Source organism: Caretta caretta, chromosome 10 (assembly GCF_965140235.1).
Source record: "Caretta caretta isolate rCarCar2 chromosome 10, rCarCar1.hap1, whole genome shotgun sequence".
Lineage (NCBI taxonomy): Eukaryota > Metazoa > Chordata > Testudines > Cheloniidae > Caretta > Caretta caretta.
Genome location: NC_134215.1, coordinates 28,028,309 through 28,046,744, shown reverse-complemented (window position 1 = coordinate 28,046,744; position 18,436 = coordinate 28,028,309). Strand labels below are relative to the sequence as shown.

General features: G+C 39.8%; 1 protein-coding gene across 31 annotated transcripts in view; it reads left to right on the top strand.

The window, feature by feature from the left end:
* Window positions 1–18,436, top strand: part of RBFOX1 (RNA binding fox-1 homolog 1) — a 2,443,894-nt gene that overhangs the window by 1,815,822 nt on the left and 609,636 nt on the right. For 29 of the 31 annotated variants that reach the window (XM_048868136.2, XM_048868129.2, XM_048868132.2 and 26 more), the window contains one exon: window positions 7,704–7,745. The exons of the other annotated variants lie outside the window; for them this stretch is intronic. In XM_048868136.2, coding sequence (XP_048724093.2) covers window positions 7,704–7,745 — 42 coding nt within the window. The remainder of the gene's footprint in view (window positions 1–7,703; window positions 7,746–18,436) is intronic. 31 annotated transcript variants of the gene reach the window in all.

The following is an 18,436-nucleotide window of genomic DNA, read 5'->3' as shown; positions in this document are numbered from 1 at the left end:
CACCCTCCTGGGACCCCCCCCCTAACCACCCCCCCCCGCCCGGACCCCATCCCCTATCCAACCCTGCCTGCTCCCTGTCTCCTGACTGCCCTGACCCCTGTCCACCCCGCTCGCCCCCCCAATACCCTCCACCCAGGACTCCCATGCCTATCCAACCCCCCCTGACTGACCCGACCCCTATCCACATCCCTGCCCCTAACCGCCCCCTGGGACCTCATCCCCTATCCAACCTTGCCTGTCCCCTGACTGCCCTGACCCCTGTCCACCCCGCTCGCCCCCCCAATAGCCCCCCCCAGGACTCCCATGCCTATCCAACCCGTGCCCTGACTGTGCCCCCCCACCTGAACCTCCGTTCCATCCAACCTCCCCCGCACCCTTACCATGTTGCACAGAGCAGCAGGACTGAAAACTGCACCACCGCGCTGCCCAGCAGGAGCTCGCAACCCCACCACCCAGAGTGCTGCCCATGCGGCAGTGTGGCTGAGGGGGAGGAGTGACAGCAGGGGAGGGGGAGGGGGCTAGCCTCCCTGGCCAGGAGCTCAAGGGCCAGGCAGGATGATCCTGTGGTCCATAGTTTGCCCACCTCTGGCCTAGACTTACTGAACTAGTTACTGTCATGTATTACAGGCTAAGCTCACCCCAATTCCTTCCAGCATATTACATCCAGCCTTGGCTGTGATCTTCTGTTCATGAGACAAGCCATGTTGTCAGCTTGTCTCCTGAGTAGAACAGATCCAGGATGCTCCCCATATCCCCAGTTATCACCCCCCAAAAAACCCATTGTCTTTACTCATAAGCAGGATGCCTCCTGCTGGTTATTTTATCCTGTGTGCCTCTTTCTTGTCGATTTCTTGATCAGCATTTGGCTGAGACTGTAGCTAGGCCTCCACTGTGAAGCGTATAAGACACAAATGACCAACCAGAGAGAAAAAGAAGTGTCTCTTCATACCTGCCTGACAAGAGCATGTTTACCACCACCTGGTGATCTGCCTTAACTCACATATCTTAAGAACATAATTTTCAACGTAGATACATAATTCCTTAAACATTTTCCGTACCTACGTTTCCCAGTGATAGATGACCAGTGGGTACATAGTGGAGACCACACATGCCACAAACTGGTAAACTTAATATGCATACATCTAACCCAGAGGACCCCTGTAAAAACGCTGTGTACATCTGCACTGTCTGCCAGTTGGCACCAAGACATTGCAGGGTCACCCAGGTAAACTTCAATATGTATTTTAAATATGTTTTTGGCTAGAGTAGTTTTGTTTTTAAGTAAGTTGCTTTTTTGTTTACTTTGCTGGTCAGATGGGTTGTGGGAGTTGTAAAGGAAGACAGATAATCCATAATCATGCTCTCCTTACACCCCTGTGTGAATTTGTGCATTTTTTATCTTGCAAACTTCCCTGCACCCATCAGTTTACTCCTCCACCATCTATAAATGCTTCATTTCACTCCTACATGCCACTTTCCAGCCGTGGTGTCTACAATGTTTGATGTTTTTCAGTGAGATGTTTTAAAATTCCCTAATTCAAATGGTCACTTCTTGATGGCCCTCTAAATGATCGCCATCTAATTAAAACAGGGAATTATGCGCTTAAATAGCAACTGTTAACTATTTTCCTTTTTCAGACTTTTACAGACAAGTTTGAGGGTTAGATTTTGTTTTTGTTTTCACTCCCCAGTCCCTCCCAATTTGCCTTCAAATGTCCTTGATAAATTTATGGAAAGTTGCATTTTTATATTTGTGTGAACGGGGCGCTGTGAGGTGAGAGGCAGAATGGAGTCCATAGAGAAGGTGTCTTCTCACAGCATCAGACACTTGGGGAGGGGGCACCACACTGTTCTTAATGATGAATTTGACAATCAGTTCTGCATAAAAGGGCCTAGGGGTTACAGTGGACAAGAAGCTAGATATGAGTCAACAGTGTGCCCTTGTTGCCAAGAAGGCCAATGGCATTTTGGGATGTATAAGTAGGGGCATTGCCAGCAGATCGAGGGATGTGATCATTCCCCTCTATTCGACATTGGTGAGGCCTCATCTGGAGTTCTGTATCCAGTTTTGGGCCCCACACTACAAGAAGGATGTGGAAAAATTGGAAAGCGTCCAGTGGAGGGCAACAAAAATGATTAGGGGACTGGAACATATGACTTATGAGGAGAAGCTGAGGGAACTAGGATTGTTTAGTCTGCAAAAGAGAAGAATGAGTGGGGATTTGATAGCTGCTTTCAGCTACCTGAAAGGGGGTTCCAAAGAGGATGGATCTAGACTGTTCTCAGTGGTAGCAGATGACAGAACGAGGAGTAATGGTCTCAAGTTGCAGTGGGGGAGGTTTAGGTTGGATATTAGGAAAAGCTTTTTCACTAGGAGGGTGATGAAACACTGGAATGCGTTACCTAGGGAGGTGGTGGAATCTCCTTCCTTAGAAGTTTTTAAGGTCAGGCTTGACAAAGCCCTGGCTGGGATGATTTAGTTGGGAATTGGTCCTGCTTTGAGCAGGGGGTTGGACTAGATGACCTCCTGAGGTCCCTTCCAACCCTGATATTCTATGATTCTATGTTATTAAAGCTACAACCTAGATATTTCATCTACTTTTCCTAACTGTGTCAGGGTGGGGAGTAAAGATGAATTGTGTTTTCTTCTCTTGACAATCTTGGATAAGATTCCAAATGAGCAAGATAGAACAGTCGATAACTGTGTAAAATTTTAATTATCTCTATATTTTAGCTAAATGTTGGACAATCATTTACAGTCACAATAAGATGGTGTGACTGTTGAAATGAGAGGGGATTATAAATGCCTCATAGATGTACACATTTCATCAGAGACCAGTGCTGTGTTGAAGCATGTATGCGCAGGGAAGAGTATGTAAGGCAGGTGGAAGGATAGCAGAGGAGCAACAGTTCCCAACCGGGAAGTGACGATTATCTCACTCCAAATCTCCTGTGCTATCGAGTAATAGCAAGTTATTTTTTTTAATTATAAATTAACTATCGCCAGTGTTCTAAATCCTTTATTTCCTGTTGAACTCTATGCAGATGATGAGTTGACTATATTATATTGTGACTACTTTTTCTTCTTACTATTAATACTAATAGTAAGTATTTAATTGTAGAAATACTTGGATCTGCAAATCAGAGATCAGGGTTCCGTTGTGCTCTGTACATAGACATATAACAAAATACAACCCCTGTCCCAAAGAGCTTACCATCTAAACATATGACCAGAGATCACAGGTGGTTATGACAAAGCATCAAGGGAAAGGACAAGTGAGCAGGGCAACTGAGTATAATAAGCAGCATTGCACCACACTAGTATCCTGAAAACTCCTCCATGCCTCCATGAAGCTTTTTCCTTGAACTACCTACTGTGTATGTATGTTTATGCAAATTGTATTGCTTTTGATTGATGAGAACATATAAATTCTCAGAAACACATTATTTTTAAAGGTAAAAAGAAAAGGAGTACTTGTGGCACCTTAGAGACTAACCAATTTATTTGAGCATGAGCTTTCGTGAGCTACATGAGCTCACGAAAGCTCATGCTCAAATAAATTGGTTAGTCTCTAAGGTGCCACAAGTACTCCTTTTCTTTTTGCGAATACAGACTAACACGGCTGTTCCTCTGAAACCTATTTTTAAAGGTGTTTGCTAGAGATGTGACTTGGATATTGGGTATCTAAGACTGACATTAGTGATGGTTGGCCAAAGGGAGGTTTCCACAGAAATGTTGCAGAGGTGGCATTAGTACACATTTTGTGGACTCTTTATCCCTCTATGTAGTCAAATTTTCTAAAGGAAGACAATGTGGTGTAGTGGACAAAGCACTGGTCTGGGAATCAGGAAATCTTAGTTCTACTCCTGGCTCTGCTACTGGCCTGGTGAGTGACTTTGAGCAAATCATTTACCCTCCATGTGACTCAGTTTCCCCCACGTAAAAATAGTTATAATGATACTAACCTCCTTTGGGAAGTGCTTTGAGATCTATAGCACTATGTAAGAACTAGCTGTTGTAACGATGGAGACTATTTATGAAATGGGTTCTGCAAATGCTTACATGTGGAAATAACTTCATGTACATCCGTAGTTCTAGATAGACTCAGTGAGACTACACACATGGGTAAAGTTACCCACTTGTGTTAATGTGTATAGGACCGTTGTCTAAAAGCAAGAGTACTAAACATTTTACCTGGCATCAGTTAAGTGAAAATTGTAATTTATTCAAAAAAAGACCATAAAAATCAAACGAAAAAATTCAAGGCCCCAGATTCACTCCAAACTTTTTTAGAAACTTAGTTACATTTTATGAATAACATTAATAGATAGACTCAGAGTGGATTCAGATCTAAAATAAACTCTTGGCACTTGCGTAAGTATATTTACAGTGTAGTCTAATATAATTTTAACTAAATTTATAACTGGTGTGAAAAGCACCAAGTTTGAAAAATAGAATAATTACTTTCCAAGACATAGTCACTTTAGCTGTACTTAATTTTATTCTTTGGGGGAAAATTTATAGATAGACCAATGATAAATACCTTTCTCCTCTTTGTGCCATGTTAGAGAGACTACAAACAACATGTGCATAGATATTTTTTGTGCTGTGTAATTTTCTTTCTGGCATAGGGGATTTATTGTTGTACCTTTCATATAAGTAAGGAACATTATGCTTTTTATTTATTAGGACTTTTTCCATTGCTAAGTAGGACAAAGATTTTAGAATTTCATAAATACTTTTGCTTTTATTTGAAAGAAGGTTTTTTTGTCAGCAGCAGCCAGGGGAATAAAATACCCTGTGTTGATATGTATTGTTTCAGACTTTACCGTCTCGTAAGTGCCTGCTTGACTTAGTGGTGTCCAAATGTACTCTGGACCTCTGAATGTAGCATAAAGATGTATTACTGCACATTTCTTTATTTAGTGTCTTGTGAATTATATTTGTCATGCAAGTTATTATGGAAAAAGGAAACTACAATGATTATGCTTACAAAGTTAATGATATTCAGTAAGTGGATAATTTTATAACAGTTCTGAATTATTTTCTTAGCTAATCTTTACAAACTCGGCAAATGGTTTAGCCCATGCCATAAAAACTCGATAACTATATGCCATATTGTATCACCTATCTGTAGAAAAACCCTAAAGGGGGGAGGCAGGAGCCTTGTGGACTTTCTTTTACATGCTCCCCTTAGCAGAATGTGTGTAGGGGGGAATAAGGGATATAGGCAATACAATCCTTCAAACCCATAGAATTGGTGAGTGCTACTTCCCAGTCTTTCCATTCTGCCCTGATGGACCCAGTTTACCTCTAGTCGCATAGTTATCTCACAAGTTTTGCTGTCAATGCCTGAACATTCCCATGGAGTCACAATGGGGACCCAGCAATAATAACCTTATCTTTGATATTTCTGAAATTTGTAGGGAGTGCCCGCTCACCAATGCCTCACTGGCCTATCTCTCAAATTTAATGCTGGTTCATGGAAGCCTGTTGGAACGGGAGAGGAACAGGAAGGAGAGGGATATTCATTGGAATCAGTTCTACCCATTTCCAGTACCATTAGGATTAGTTTCCCACCACTGGCAGATGTGGAAGGGATCATAGGAATCTGTTGATTAATTCTTCCCATGATAATATTTTATTTGTATGGTATGCTGTGAAAATGTTATCTTGCTCATGTACTACTTGGAGTTGTAGTGTGGATGTGTGAACCATTTTTTATATTAAACCCAGGAAAAGTCCTGTCTCTCCTTCTCTCACACTGAACTCAACTGACTTTTTAAAAAAGGTTTTAATATATTTTATTTGGTTTAAATTTAAGGAAAAACATTTAAAAATGCTTCTACACTTCACAGGTCCACTTAAGACAAAGCGGAAATGGTAAAATATCAGGAGAGTAAGGCTGCTCTTGTAGTGGTTGACTTGACTCAAAAAGGGAAGTACAGGAATTTTTGAAGATAGTTTGTCCGGGTGAAACATCCATCTAAATTTTGTATATCAAAGATGTTTGGATAGTTCAGATACCCTTCAAATAAAGCTTCTGAATTTCTGATGCTTCCTTGAACTGGAGCTTACCTCCACTTCCTTTGGAGTTCACCCTGTTGCTAGTTATGTCTGTGTTGTACCATTACTTTGTGTGCACCCCAAGTGCAATTGTAATGAAAGGTAATTACAGTCATTGGAGATGTACTGTGGTGAGATATGTCACCTACATGCCTCAATGTGGCGGGGGTGGAGGAGGGAATTGATGGGGCTGATGATGAAGGGGGACAGCCCCAGCAGCAAGGGAGAGAGAGTCTTGCTGAGGGACAACGGGAAGCTCCTCCCTTATCCCCCGACTTGGAGTCTCTGGCAACAATTGTGGGGAAAGGGGTGCTGATGAGTCAGCATCCTCCTGCTTAAGGATTTAACCTGGAGCAAGGGCCAAGTAGATCCTTTTTCAGCTCTGTTCAAGCACCCCACCCTGCTCACTCAAAACTGGGAATGGGAATCCAGCCTGGCAGATGCTGCAGGTCTAGCTGATTGTACATTTGGGCATCAAGAAGGAATTTTTTGCTCCCATAGGGCCAGTTAGCAGAGGCCCAGGGAGTTTTTTGCTTTCCTTGCAGCATCTTCAAGCCACAGTAAGTTAAGAAGAAATGTGCTAGTACCTAACTGATGTACTTGGTTGAGCTGTTAATTTGTCACAACTTGCAGCTGGTTTCCAATACAGTTAAAAGGAGAAAACGAACAATTCCGAGAGGTAAAAGACCTGGAATTTTGCTGATTGCCCTGGGGCTCATGGCTCATGAGCCCTTTAAATTTTGACAGGCCATGTGTGCAAAAAATTTCTGTGCAAATTTTTGTGCTTCTGTGCAAATTTTTGTGCCCGTGGTGTTTCGCCGTGTGCACGGGGTTTAGGATCTGTGTGTCGCACGCACACGCGCACAGCTTAGAGGGAACAGTGTTCATGGGATAGGGTCAGACATTGTGGCACTCAGGGGGCCAAGGTCCCCCACCCTTCTTTACCTTGTTGGAGGATGGGGGGGAGGAAAGTGTGCTAGAACTCTGAAAGAGCTGAGTCCTGGGGGGTAGGCTGAGGAGAGCATACCTCAACTAGTTACATGTTATATGATAGGAGACCTGTAACCCCCATACAGTAATCTCTTAAATGCCTTGTATAGAAGAGTATGGGTGATGGGCAGGTAGCTCCCCTCCCATGTGTTTAAGTTTAATGGAAGTTGCTTTGTCATTTAAAATCCATCCATGTGTCTGTCCTCATTTTGCTGCTGTGTCCGGATCAATGCATGAATGTGAGTTATTGTTTACACCCAGTAGAACTACAGTGGTGTATTGTGGTAGCTATGTACTTTGCCTTATGTAATCAAAGAACAGTAAATGAGAAAACGAGACTTTCTTCTTGACACAAATATGTCCCCCAAATCCACAATGCAATAAAACGTCCTTATAAATTTTACCTTATTATTTTCCTAACCACAGGCCAGGTGGTGCATGCGGGGGCTGGGAGAGGTAGGAGGAAGGTGTGGTGTACTTAATTGCTATTACAAAAGGACTGGATCCTATGTTGTTTATCTGGAATATTTCATTAATGCTGAAGACAGAATTTATTGTATTTATTCTTTTTAAGTTTGTAGACCTGCCTGTGCTTTTCAAAAGAGGTATGCTATGTTTCAATCTGTATATTTTTTTCTCATTGTAGATTTCGAGACAACAGATGAGTTGTGAAAGAGAACAACTAAGGGTAAGTGCAACAATATGCAAAATGTTCTTCCCTACTGTACAATAAGCAGACTCTTTCTCATGTCACAACAAAAGGTTCTCTTGAAAGATGGACTGCAGTTTTTGGGTTCCAGAGAGGAACATATTCATCTCAGCTAATTTACTATTGATTGTGTTGGTTAATATTGTATATCTTATTATGAAGTACCATTACAGTATGGATGATTTTTCAAATATAATTTATTTGGATTTGGCAATTAATACTTTTTTCGGGAATCTGTCTGACACCTGGGTCCTTTTTTTTAATGTAGAAAATGAAGCCCTAGTACTTATAAAGGTCAAATGTCACACAAACCTTTCCCATTTGCCAGATTGTTTGAGATGCTGAGATATTCTTTTTTTCAGTGTCTGTGCTATGCCTGTTTTCAGATAAAAATTAATGTCAAGATCAAGAGCAAATGTCAGAAGAGTTAAAGCATTGTAGAATATTATTTGTTGTGGTTTTGTGGCATGCTCTGTAAATAACGGAGTTCCTATACCCAAGTTGCTCCCTCTTTATTTCGTTTTTTTCCTTTAATGGAAGTGCCAGATTGTCTTACGTATTTCAGTCTGTGTTGCATTTGAACTTTATCTGTGCAAATGCATCTGCAGATGCTTTTTCAGTACCAATATGTGCATGCACAATTGATAGGTTCTAATACTTGTGCAAGCTGGTGTTAAAATGTATACACATACAGCAAGTATTTTTAAGAATATGGCCAAACAATGGGAAAGCTAGCTTTGTCATGCCCTATATTGGGTGTTTCCTTGCTAAAACTATATTAATAAGAGTTGAGAGGCAACTTTGTAGTACTGGCTGTGTAAGAAGATGTATATTTCTTTTTATTTCCTTTAATTTTTTTTTGTTTTGTTTTTAATTTTTAGAAGTAGAAAATACCACCACCTTGTTTTTGTGGCCATAAGACAGGTACCAAGCAGCAGCAGTTCTGACAAGGTTTACAGAACATTCTGTATAAATATAAACAAATATTCCATTCATAGTATGTGTTTCATGAACTTAATCGGATGTTTCTTTTTAAATTTTGTTTAATTTTTTGCTATAAGCTATTACTTGGTTTTAACAATATGATCTTTCAGTCACACCAGACAGTTGGAATGCATCAAAATTATGAAAAAAGCAGTTAGGATAATCCTGCTCACTATGTTGTATTCTGTGAGGAATACTTTTTAATTATTTTTGTACGGGCAAAATACTTCTTCCTTGGTATTTGTCTTGCTGATGTAAGGTGACTGCACTAATGTTAACATGGAGATTTAGGAGGTGTGAAGATGCTCTGTTTTGTCATTAGAGTTGTAATGTCTCAATGGAGCCAGTTGCCAAAGCTGAAAGATTGATATGAGTTGTACATCACTGGAGGGCAGTCTTCTCGGGAAGAAATAGGGCCATGAGAACCAAAAAGGAAGTTTTTTGTTTCTTTTTATTAAACTTCCTTCTCTGAATTGAGGAAAGAGGGCAGGGAACTCTCAAAATCTAAGGGAGGCAGGCTCACAAATCCTTCATATGTGTGGTTTTGTCTGATTACTGAGTAAAATGGCCTCTTCCCACTTATTTTCCAGCAACACCTATTCTTTCATGTGATTTTTTTTTCCAAATTATTTTATTATTGCATCACAATTTTAGAACTACTAGGATCGTTTTTTTCTATCCAATCAACGTAAAAAAATGTAGTAATCACTCTGGTTGAGGGTCGCTATCAGAGGTGTTTGTGTGCCTTCCTGGATATGTGCTGTCATGTCTACGTACCAGTCAGCTCCTGCCTGAATTTAACCCTTGTAGTGATATACCAACCAATACAATAACAAATAAGTGGCTGGAAGATACTATATTCATAGTATAGTACAGGCATCTTAAGTTAAATTCCTGATGTCCAAGCATTATTATGATAGATTGATGCAAGGCAGTATGAAGAATGTTGTATTGCCATTGTTCTATCCAAACATAACTGAATATGAAAAATACCACAAAAGAAACTAAGAAAAAATGAGTGGTTACTTTTCCATCCCACATGCTGAAAATTGATTCACAGTCAGGTGCATTGGAGGTGTTTTGGGGAGTGGGATTTGTTTTTTGTAACCAGACTGAGCTTTACCACAAGCTGTAAGTGAACTTCACGAATTGAAAGAAGTTATGAAAGTCCCCACATGGCAAATAGACATTTTCCATGTCTACTAAAATTACATTTGAAGCAACATTGTCTAAAGTAACAACATAAAGAACACTGAATGAATGACTTGATTGAATGAAAGAATAAATGTGGGTGGAGTTAGTAAAAACAGTGTTGAAGCCATCATACGTTTATGGTCAGAAATGACAGCTTCTTACTCATCAAATTGGATTTCTTAATTTTCTGAGTCTTATTTGCTTAGAGGTTTTCACCACTGTTAGTACTGAAGGGTCACTATGGCTGGGAAAGAAAGTGGTGAATTCTGTTGTCATTCACATAACAAAGTAAATGGTCAATGAAATTCAAATGGCAAACTTTCACTACTGGAGATGACATAAAAGGTAAAAGAGACTAGTTTAACTTCAGGTGCCAGGCTGAGACTGCAGAGAAGGCAACCTTGACATGGATGTCACTGAGTGAATTTCAGCATGTAACTCTTAATGTCATTGTGTCAAAACCACTTTTCTGATATGATTGCATTTCAATTAAAATTACAATATACCGGTATATAGACAGACCTATATCACTAAAACTGGAAGACAATTAGAAATTCTAGAATTTGAAAGCCATCCCACAGTAGCAAAAATCCAGGAAGACTGCAGTAACGCCAGCGGGGAGCTAAGTAAACTTGAAGCAGTCCTAATTAAATACTCTCCCTATGCTGCAAGTAAGCCAGAGGGGGTGTGACACTATCCATCAGTGGATGTGATTCAAGAATATCTGTGTAACAAATTCCCACTGGGAACACAGTGTCCATTTAATGAATGTGTGCCAGGGTATTACAAATTCTTTGTTAGCTATCCAATCCAGCATTTGTACCATGAGCCTCACTTATACCTATTAACTCCAGTAAGCCCTTTCTGCCAAACTGGCAATGTCCTGGCCCATGACAGACAGTCCTCAAGTCAAGGATACTCCTCCTAGACATAAAGCAGTGATGCTTTCTGGTTTATTGGGAGGATGTAAGAAAAGGTGCTCTGATCAAACGTTGATGATAAAGCAAGGTTGGGGATGGTAAATTTGGAGATATTTGGCCATGCCCAAACTAGGAAAAATAGGTCATTCTTAAACACTTTAGCTAACACATTTTTAAACCTCTATCTCATAATACAAATACTTAAAATCAAACAAGACATGCCAATGATAATTCACCTTGATAATTTATCCATTTGGTGTATCCCTTTCAGCCCCTTTGTCTACTTTGGTTACTTTTAGATTCTAAATTGAGGGCAGAGGCTTTCTGATCTGGTTAGTTAGTATAGTACCTAACATAATGAAACTCTGCAGCTGATCAGGCCAAGGGTACTCTCACTGTATAAATGATAAATAATTATAATCATTAAGCAGGGTTGTGTGTCTGATCCGTTCTGTACTAAAGAGCTGAATAAGGCATTGGCCACCAGTTAATGATTTAAACAATTGTCTCTTCAACCTATTATCCATGTCCTCTTGTGTGCTAATCTGTATGCTGATTGGAAGTTAATGTTTATGAGGTCTGCATTATTTAATTGAGATCTCTCCAACTCATCAATGCTATAATAACTGGCTGCAATGGAAAGTAAAGGACTTCACATTTAGCACACATTGAGTGATTTTTTTCCATTGATGTATATAACACATCAGTTAGACTTCTGAAAGCTTTTTCTACTATGCCACCTGGAGCTAAAGTTTGCAAAGCTATTATGCCTTTCTTTCAGTTGTCTCTATTAGCAATGATTTTGTATTCCTATATACCATCTTGAATATTCATGATTTCATATTTCTAGAATTTTTTTATGTTGCCCAAGTATAGTGCTGCCTGACCTGGCTTGGCTCAGGGTAAAGTTGTATGAAAAGTTAAAGGATGTTCAAAAGGAGTTAATCAAAGAAACAAACCATCTTTTGTTTCTCCAAGAGTTTTCCTCCATCCACACACTGATGTATTTTCAGCATCTCTTCTAACAAAAACAATAATGTTATCCAGTCACTCCCTCCCTGTTCTGTTTTATATTCCCCAATCCTGATATTTAAACCCCTTATCAGTGATAGATTCCCTCTCCGATTCTCTCAGCACTACATCCCACCTCAGTCACTGTTTGTTGTTTTATGGCTTTATGGATGATCTTGTGGAGCTGAATTTAATTCTAATTCTGATGCCTTAAAATTGTCTGTGAAAACACAAACCTCACAGCTTGCTCAAAATCATTTTAAAAAACCTATTTCATCTTATATTTGTGCCTGAAAAATCAGCCTTTGAAACATGAATCATACAGCTTATTTAAGGCTGTGAAGAAGCTTAGGATCGCAGCCTTAGGTAGAAATAAGCTGTAATTCATAAACCTATAAAAAGCACAGTGACTGACTCGGAAGTCTGTCTGCTGCTTCTAGTGAACCTTCCTTACTGCTGCAACTTTAACCTGGGGTTATGATTTTTATCAGAGCCTAATGACCTTGTTTAAACTAAAATCCTAACCTAAACCTTACTGGTTCCCCCAGCCTTCCCTTCTTCTAAGAGGTAATCATTTTCCATTATAAACTGTACGTAATTTTTAAGTTTTGTATCATATTATGTGCATGAATCTGGGTGTCTAAACTAGTGCATTTGATCCTTGTGCAGTAATACTTTATGAGCACTGTAAAATGGGCATGGAACTGTTTTAAACCCTCATGTAGGAGGGTTTATTAATGTGCCTTCCTGTGAATACCAATGAAGTCTAATGGTAAATGGTATGATTAAGTCTCTTGATCTTAAATCTTGGGTGACCTAATTGTGACTCCTGTTAACAACTTTCTTTGCATGCATTCATTAGTGGGAAACATTATATACAATCATCAGTTCTTTCTGAGATCTGGCAGATCTAGGAGGCGCAGAGCCTCAGTACCACCACTTGAAAAGAGAAAAGCATTTGGTCTGGATTTGGTCATTAATAAGTCTTGTAATATTTCCCTAAACGTAAATATATCAAAAACAGTAACATGCACACAAAGGCATGTTACAGAAGTATAAAGGTCATGCCACTTGAGATGGGCATGGGGGAAAGAAATTGAAAGGTATGTCTTATTCACTCTGAAATGTGCACAATGACAATAATGTGTGATTCTCATTTCTATATCATGTCCTGCAGTGCTCACTCACTGCGTCAGTATATGTTCCTGTTGGGAGGGGAATGCTTAACTCTGAGTTCCAATTTTCAAGGTTTGTGCTAAACTTTTAATATAATTTTAATATTTTATTTGTTGTGTGCTTTCCTATATGAAGTGGATGTCAGGTCTTTAAAACCTTGGACTATTAATCTGAACTCCAGCATTCAAAAACAACAGTGGACATTCAAGGGTATTATAACATTAAAAATTACTGATGGGAAATTATGGCCAGATTTTCAAAGTTAGATGCCCTCAATTATGCATGTACACTTGATTCACCTAACTTACATTTGCAAATATCCAATGCTCATATGTGAATTGGGTATCAAGCAGGCCTCTTAGTTGGCCACGTGTACTCAAACAATGTACCTGATATCTTTTCCATTGTTGTTTTTTGGTGGTGGTGGTTTTCCCCTCAGTAGATGAGGTCAGTCCTACCTAAAGGTCCCTCTCCTACCATTGGAGCTACTCAGATGCACCCTTGCACCCACACACAGCCCCATTACCTCAACATGGCTAGATACAATTGCAGGACCAAGACCTTATTTACATCACACTTGATTTGAACAAGGGTTTAAACAGCACTGACAGTTCCCTGCATTCAGGCCCTTGCCCACTCCAGGCAAGCTACTGCCAGGAGGTGTTATTAAAAAAACAAAAACTCCCAAGTTGTTTTGTCTAAGTCCACTTTCAGAAAGAGTGTGTGACTGATTGGTCTAGGACAACACAAGCAATGGTATTCGGAGCCTTACATCTGCTCTGGACTCAGGATCTCTTCAATCTTGGCAAGAATTAGATGGCTCTCAAATAGTCATGCTCGGCTGGATAATTAACTTCTGCACAGACTTCAGGAGAGCTTTCCTGTCTGTGTAGAACACAACCAAAGTGTAAAACCAGTCATTGGACGTCTCCTAGGGTACTTCCCAATTTAACCAAACAAAGCAAAGCAGAGACATGTTTTTCTGTAGATGCCCACACAAATGTTTCTGCTCTTGAAGTAGTCCCACCCTGCTGTTAAATGGAAAGCTGCAAAGATACCACCTAGTTACACGGTGTCTTTATTTACATGGAAAATTGTCAGTTTTTTCCATTTTGAAACAGTATTTCTCTGATAATAAAGTTGTCGCCTTTAGTTTCTCTTCCAGAGGTGGTGTCGGGACAATGGTAAGGACCTTTCCATGATTACCATCATTTTTTTATTACCACTTGAATTAGTAATGAATTTTACTTGTTACTGTCATACTTCTGAAATGCTTCTCTTGAGGATATCCCTTTTTAGTGGCACATAGTTTATTCCTCTCTACCAGAAAAAATATTTTCTGGTATAAAAAGTAGTATAGTCTGTCTGCTTTCTTCTATCTTTACCCTTCCATTCTAAGTACCTACTGGAATGCTATAGGACCGCAAGAAACAGTGTGAGATTTTCCAAGACTGTTCTTACTTCTCCCTGCAGTTTCAAATACTGGCTCTTTCTGGTAAATAATGTATCATAACTTCAGCTTTCCATTTCTGATTGTAGGGAAAGACACAAAAAGTAGGTCATAGCTAGAGTGAAGTGCATTCTTTCTCCCTTTTTAATTAGTAGGACACACTGAACACAGCATCAGTATACGAAATAATCCTTAATGTGAAGTAAACATGAATATTTCTGTACAAATTCCTGATTTAATTTTAGATTAAAGGACTCTAGGTCTGTATTTAAGTTGCAAATGAACAGGACTGACCTATGAAAGAGGTAAAGAAAGAATAGCTTGTAAAATAGGTTATTTTCATGAAAAATCCCAATTTTCATTGAGGGGAGTCCTATGATGTCACAAAACTTCAGGAGCATAACGTAACCAAACCAATGACAGAAACTGTGTGCTTAAGATACAGTATTTGCATATCCCAAAGGGATATCGTTTTCATTCTTCTTATTAAAAAGAGATACTCTTATCTGAGTTACATAAGATCTCCTGCCAGATTTCTTAAAATATGTTTCAAACACAGCAGTCAAAATATATTCTGTAAACCACTTGGCAGGATGACTGAAGCACAGCTAATCAAAACTGCATGATTAGCACATTCTCTTATGCTTTCAGCAATAAGAGATTAGAGTGAATAGTCAGACTCCACATTTATATTACACACACAAAACTATATTAAAATAATGTTAAGGTTGCACAGGTTGCACTCAAAATTGAGGAAATGCTAGAATTAGTTGCCTGTGCAACCTTAATTCAGCCCCCCTTGTGTGTATGCATTAAGATACTATTTTTAATTACATGATCTCATACTCTTCTTACCCACAGGACAAAAAAATCAGACTTTCAGAGGAAAAAAAAGTCAGCCTGAAGTAGATACACAGCTTGCAAAAATTCAACCCAAATGAATACAATTTGGCAAAATCATAAGCAACCAAAAACAAGGTTTAAAATGGGAAGTGTTGGGGATACACACACACACAGACACACACACACAAATAAAATATACAGATAGATATAATATCTGTATAACATTGAGGAGGTCATCCTGGAAAGAGGCGACCTGCAGCCATATTTTAGCTGAGAGATCTACATTTATACGCAATGACTTGACCTCTGCTATACTAATTCTGTCTGTGTTCTATATCTACCATAACTAGAATTATTTTTTAATAATCTTTTAATCCATCTTTTAACTCCTCAAATGACAGCAGTGATGTTGACAATGTCTCAAAAGGAAGATAAGTTTTTAGAGGTTCTAGCTTTCTCCATGCCATTTCCTGACTATCAAGATCATGTGGGACCCTCAATAGTCCCTGCATTGTGTTGGGGCTTGGGTGCATGGTTTTCTGGGTGCATGGACTTAAGTTATGGAATCTCCTCCCCCTTCATTGATTTGAAAGATCCTGAGATGTTCAGAGCATTTCCAAAAAGACTTTCTGTTCATCCTATGTTTTGTTTGTTTCTATTGTTTTGGTTTTGCAGTGGAACAGTTAAGGTTTTTGAGTCCAAGTTTGATGGAGAGGTTTTTTTTTTGTTAGCCTTTGCTAACATTACTTAGTTGACTCATTGTGTTTTATTGTTCTGTAAATGTTGTTCCCTGGTTGAGCAGACAGTGGGGAGAACAAGACAGCCATTGAAAATATTGTATTAAGTGAGTGAAATTAATTTTGGGAAATGCATATAAAAATTACAAAACATATTGACTGATTCCAAGGGAATTATCTTCTAGGAAGATAATAGCGCCCTCTCTTTTACATATTGCTTTTGGTTTCAGACAATCAAATCCTATAAACTATTTTTCCCATGTGATCAATGTACTTCACCTAGGGGTGACAGTGGACGAGAAGCTGGATATGAGTCAGCAGTGTGCCCTTGTTGCCAAGAAGGCCAATGGCATTTTGGGATGTATAAGTAGGGGCATAGCGAGCAGATCGAGGGACGTGATCGTTCCCCTCTATTCGACATTGGTGAGGCCTCATCTGGAGTACTGTGTCCAGTTTTGGGCCCCACACTACAAGAAGGATGTGGATAAATTGGAGAGAGTCCAGCGAAGGGCAACAAAAATGATTAGGGGTCTGGAACACATGAGTTATGAGGAGAGGCTGAGGGAGCTGGGATTGTTTAGCCTGCAGAAGAGAAGAAGGAGGGGGGATTTGATAGCTGCTTTCAACTACCTGAAAGGGGGTTCCAAAGAGGATGGCTCTAGACTGTTCTCAATGGTAGCAGATGACAGAACGAGGAGTAATGGTCTCAAGTTGCAGTGGGGGAGGTTTAGGTTGGATATTAGGAAAAACTTTTTCACTAAGAGGGTGGTGAAACACTGGAATGCGTTACCTAGGGAGGTGGTAGAATCTCCTTCCTTAGAGGTTTTTAAGGTCAGGCTTGACAAAGCCCTGGCTGGGATGATTTAACTGGGAATTGGTCCTGCTTTGAGCAGGGGGTTGGACTAGATGACCTTCTGGGGTCCCTTCCAACCCTGATATTCTATGATTCTATGATTCCATTATTGTCTTCACAGCCAATTAATATTTGTGATACAGTTCCTTCCTCCCTCTTCACTTTCAGTTGTATAAACTAGTCAAGTTTACTTTTTCACTTAAGCTTTTAGGTTGTCATGCTCTGTTAAACCGCTGTCAAATTTGACCACAGATGTGAAATTGTTAAGGTGACCTCTTCTATATAATTTGTATACTGGTCCAATAAACTCCCCGTATATGCACCATAGTACTTATAGTGGAAGTAGTGCACAGCAGGGTTACACAACACGGTTTACATAAAGGGTGAAATCCTGGCCCAGTTGAAGTCAATGGGAAGTTTACCATTGACTTCAGTCTCATCAGGATTTCACCAGAAGCGTGTACACATTCTTAACCTCTTGAAAGGTTTGTTAAGTGAAATAAAACAGAACCAAAACAGTTGTGTACTGTTGTCCCATTCCACAGCAAAATCCCAAATTGTATTGAAAGTGGAGTCCTATGTGTTAAACAAGAAGGATTTGATTAGTGTAAAATACTGTGAATGGCTAGCCAACTACAAAAGCAGTTTCTCCTCCCTTGGTGTTCACACCTCAACTGCTAGAAGAGGGCCTCATCTTCCTTGATTGAACTAACCTCGTTATCCCTAGCCTGATTCTTGCTTGCATATTTATACCTGCCTCTGGAAATTTCCACTACATGCATCCGACGAAGTGGGTATTCACCCACGAAAGCTTATGCTCCAATACGTCTGTTAGTCTATAAGGTGCCACAGGACTCCTTGCCGCTTTTACAGATCCAGACTAACACGGCTACCCATCTGATACTTTATTAGTTTAGAATCCTCAGCAGCATTAGATGTTTTCCAAGGAACAGGATAGAGAAATAAAAATCTGCTGCTAAAACTGAACCAGTTAAAAAATTATGGTGTCTTTTTAAGGTGCCGTGACTTTCAAGCCATCAGCAAATTTCAACTCAGCAACGGGTTATTTCTATTTTTGGGAGACAGGACTGAGCATGGACATAATTTAAAAAGTTCCCCTACTGTTAACATAGTTCTTCCAGAGTGTGAAAAAAAAAGAACTAGATAAGTTCATGGAGGATAGGTCCAACAATGACTATTAGCCAGGATGGACAGGGACAGTGTCCCTACCGTCTGTTTACCAGAGGCTGGGAATGGGGAACAGGGGATGGATCACTTGATGATTACCTGCTCTGTTCATTCCCTCTGTCGGAAGACAGGATACGCGGCTAGATGGACCTTTGGTCTGACCCAGTATGGCTGTTTTTATGTAAATTTGAACAGAGCTAGATACCATCTGTCTTCCACACAAAGCCTTGCAGCAAATCTTTATTTGGTCAAAAGTGTTTGTCTTAGTCAACACTATTCACTTCTCAGTGTTCCAACAGGCTCTGCCAACACAG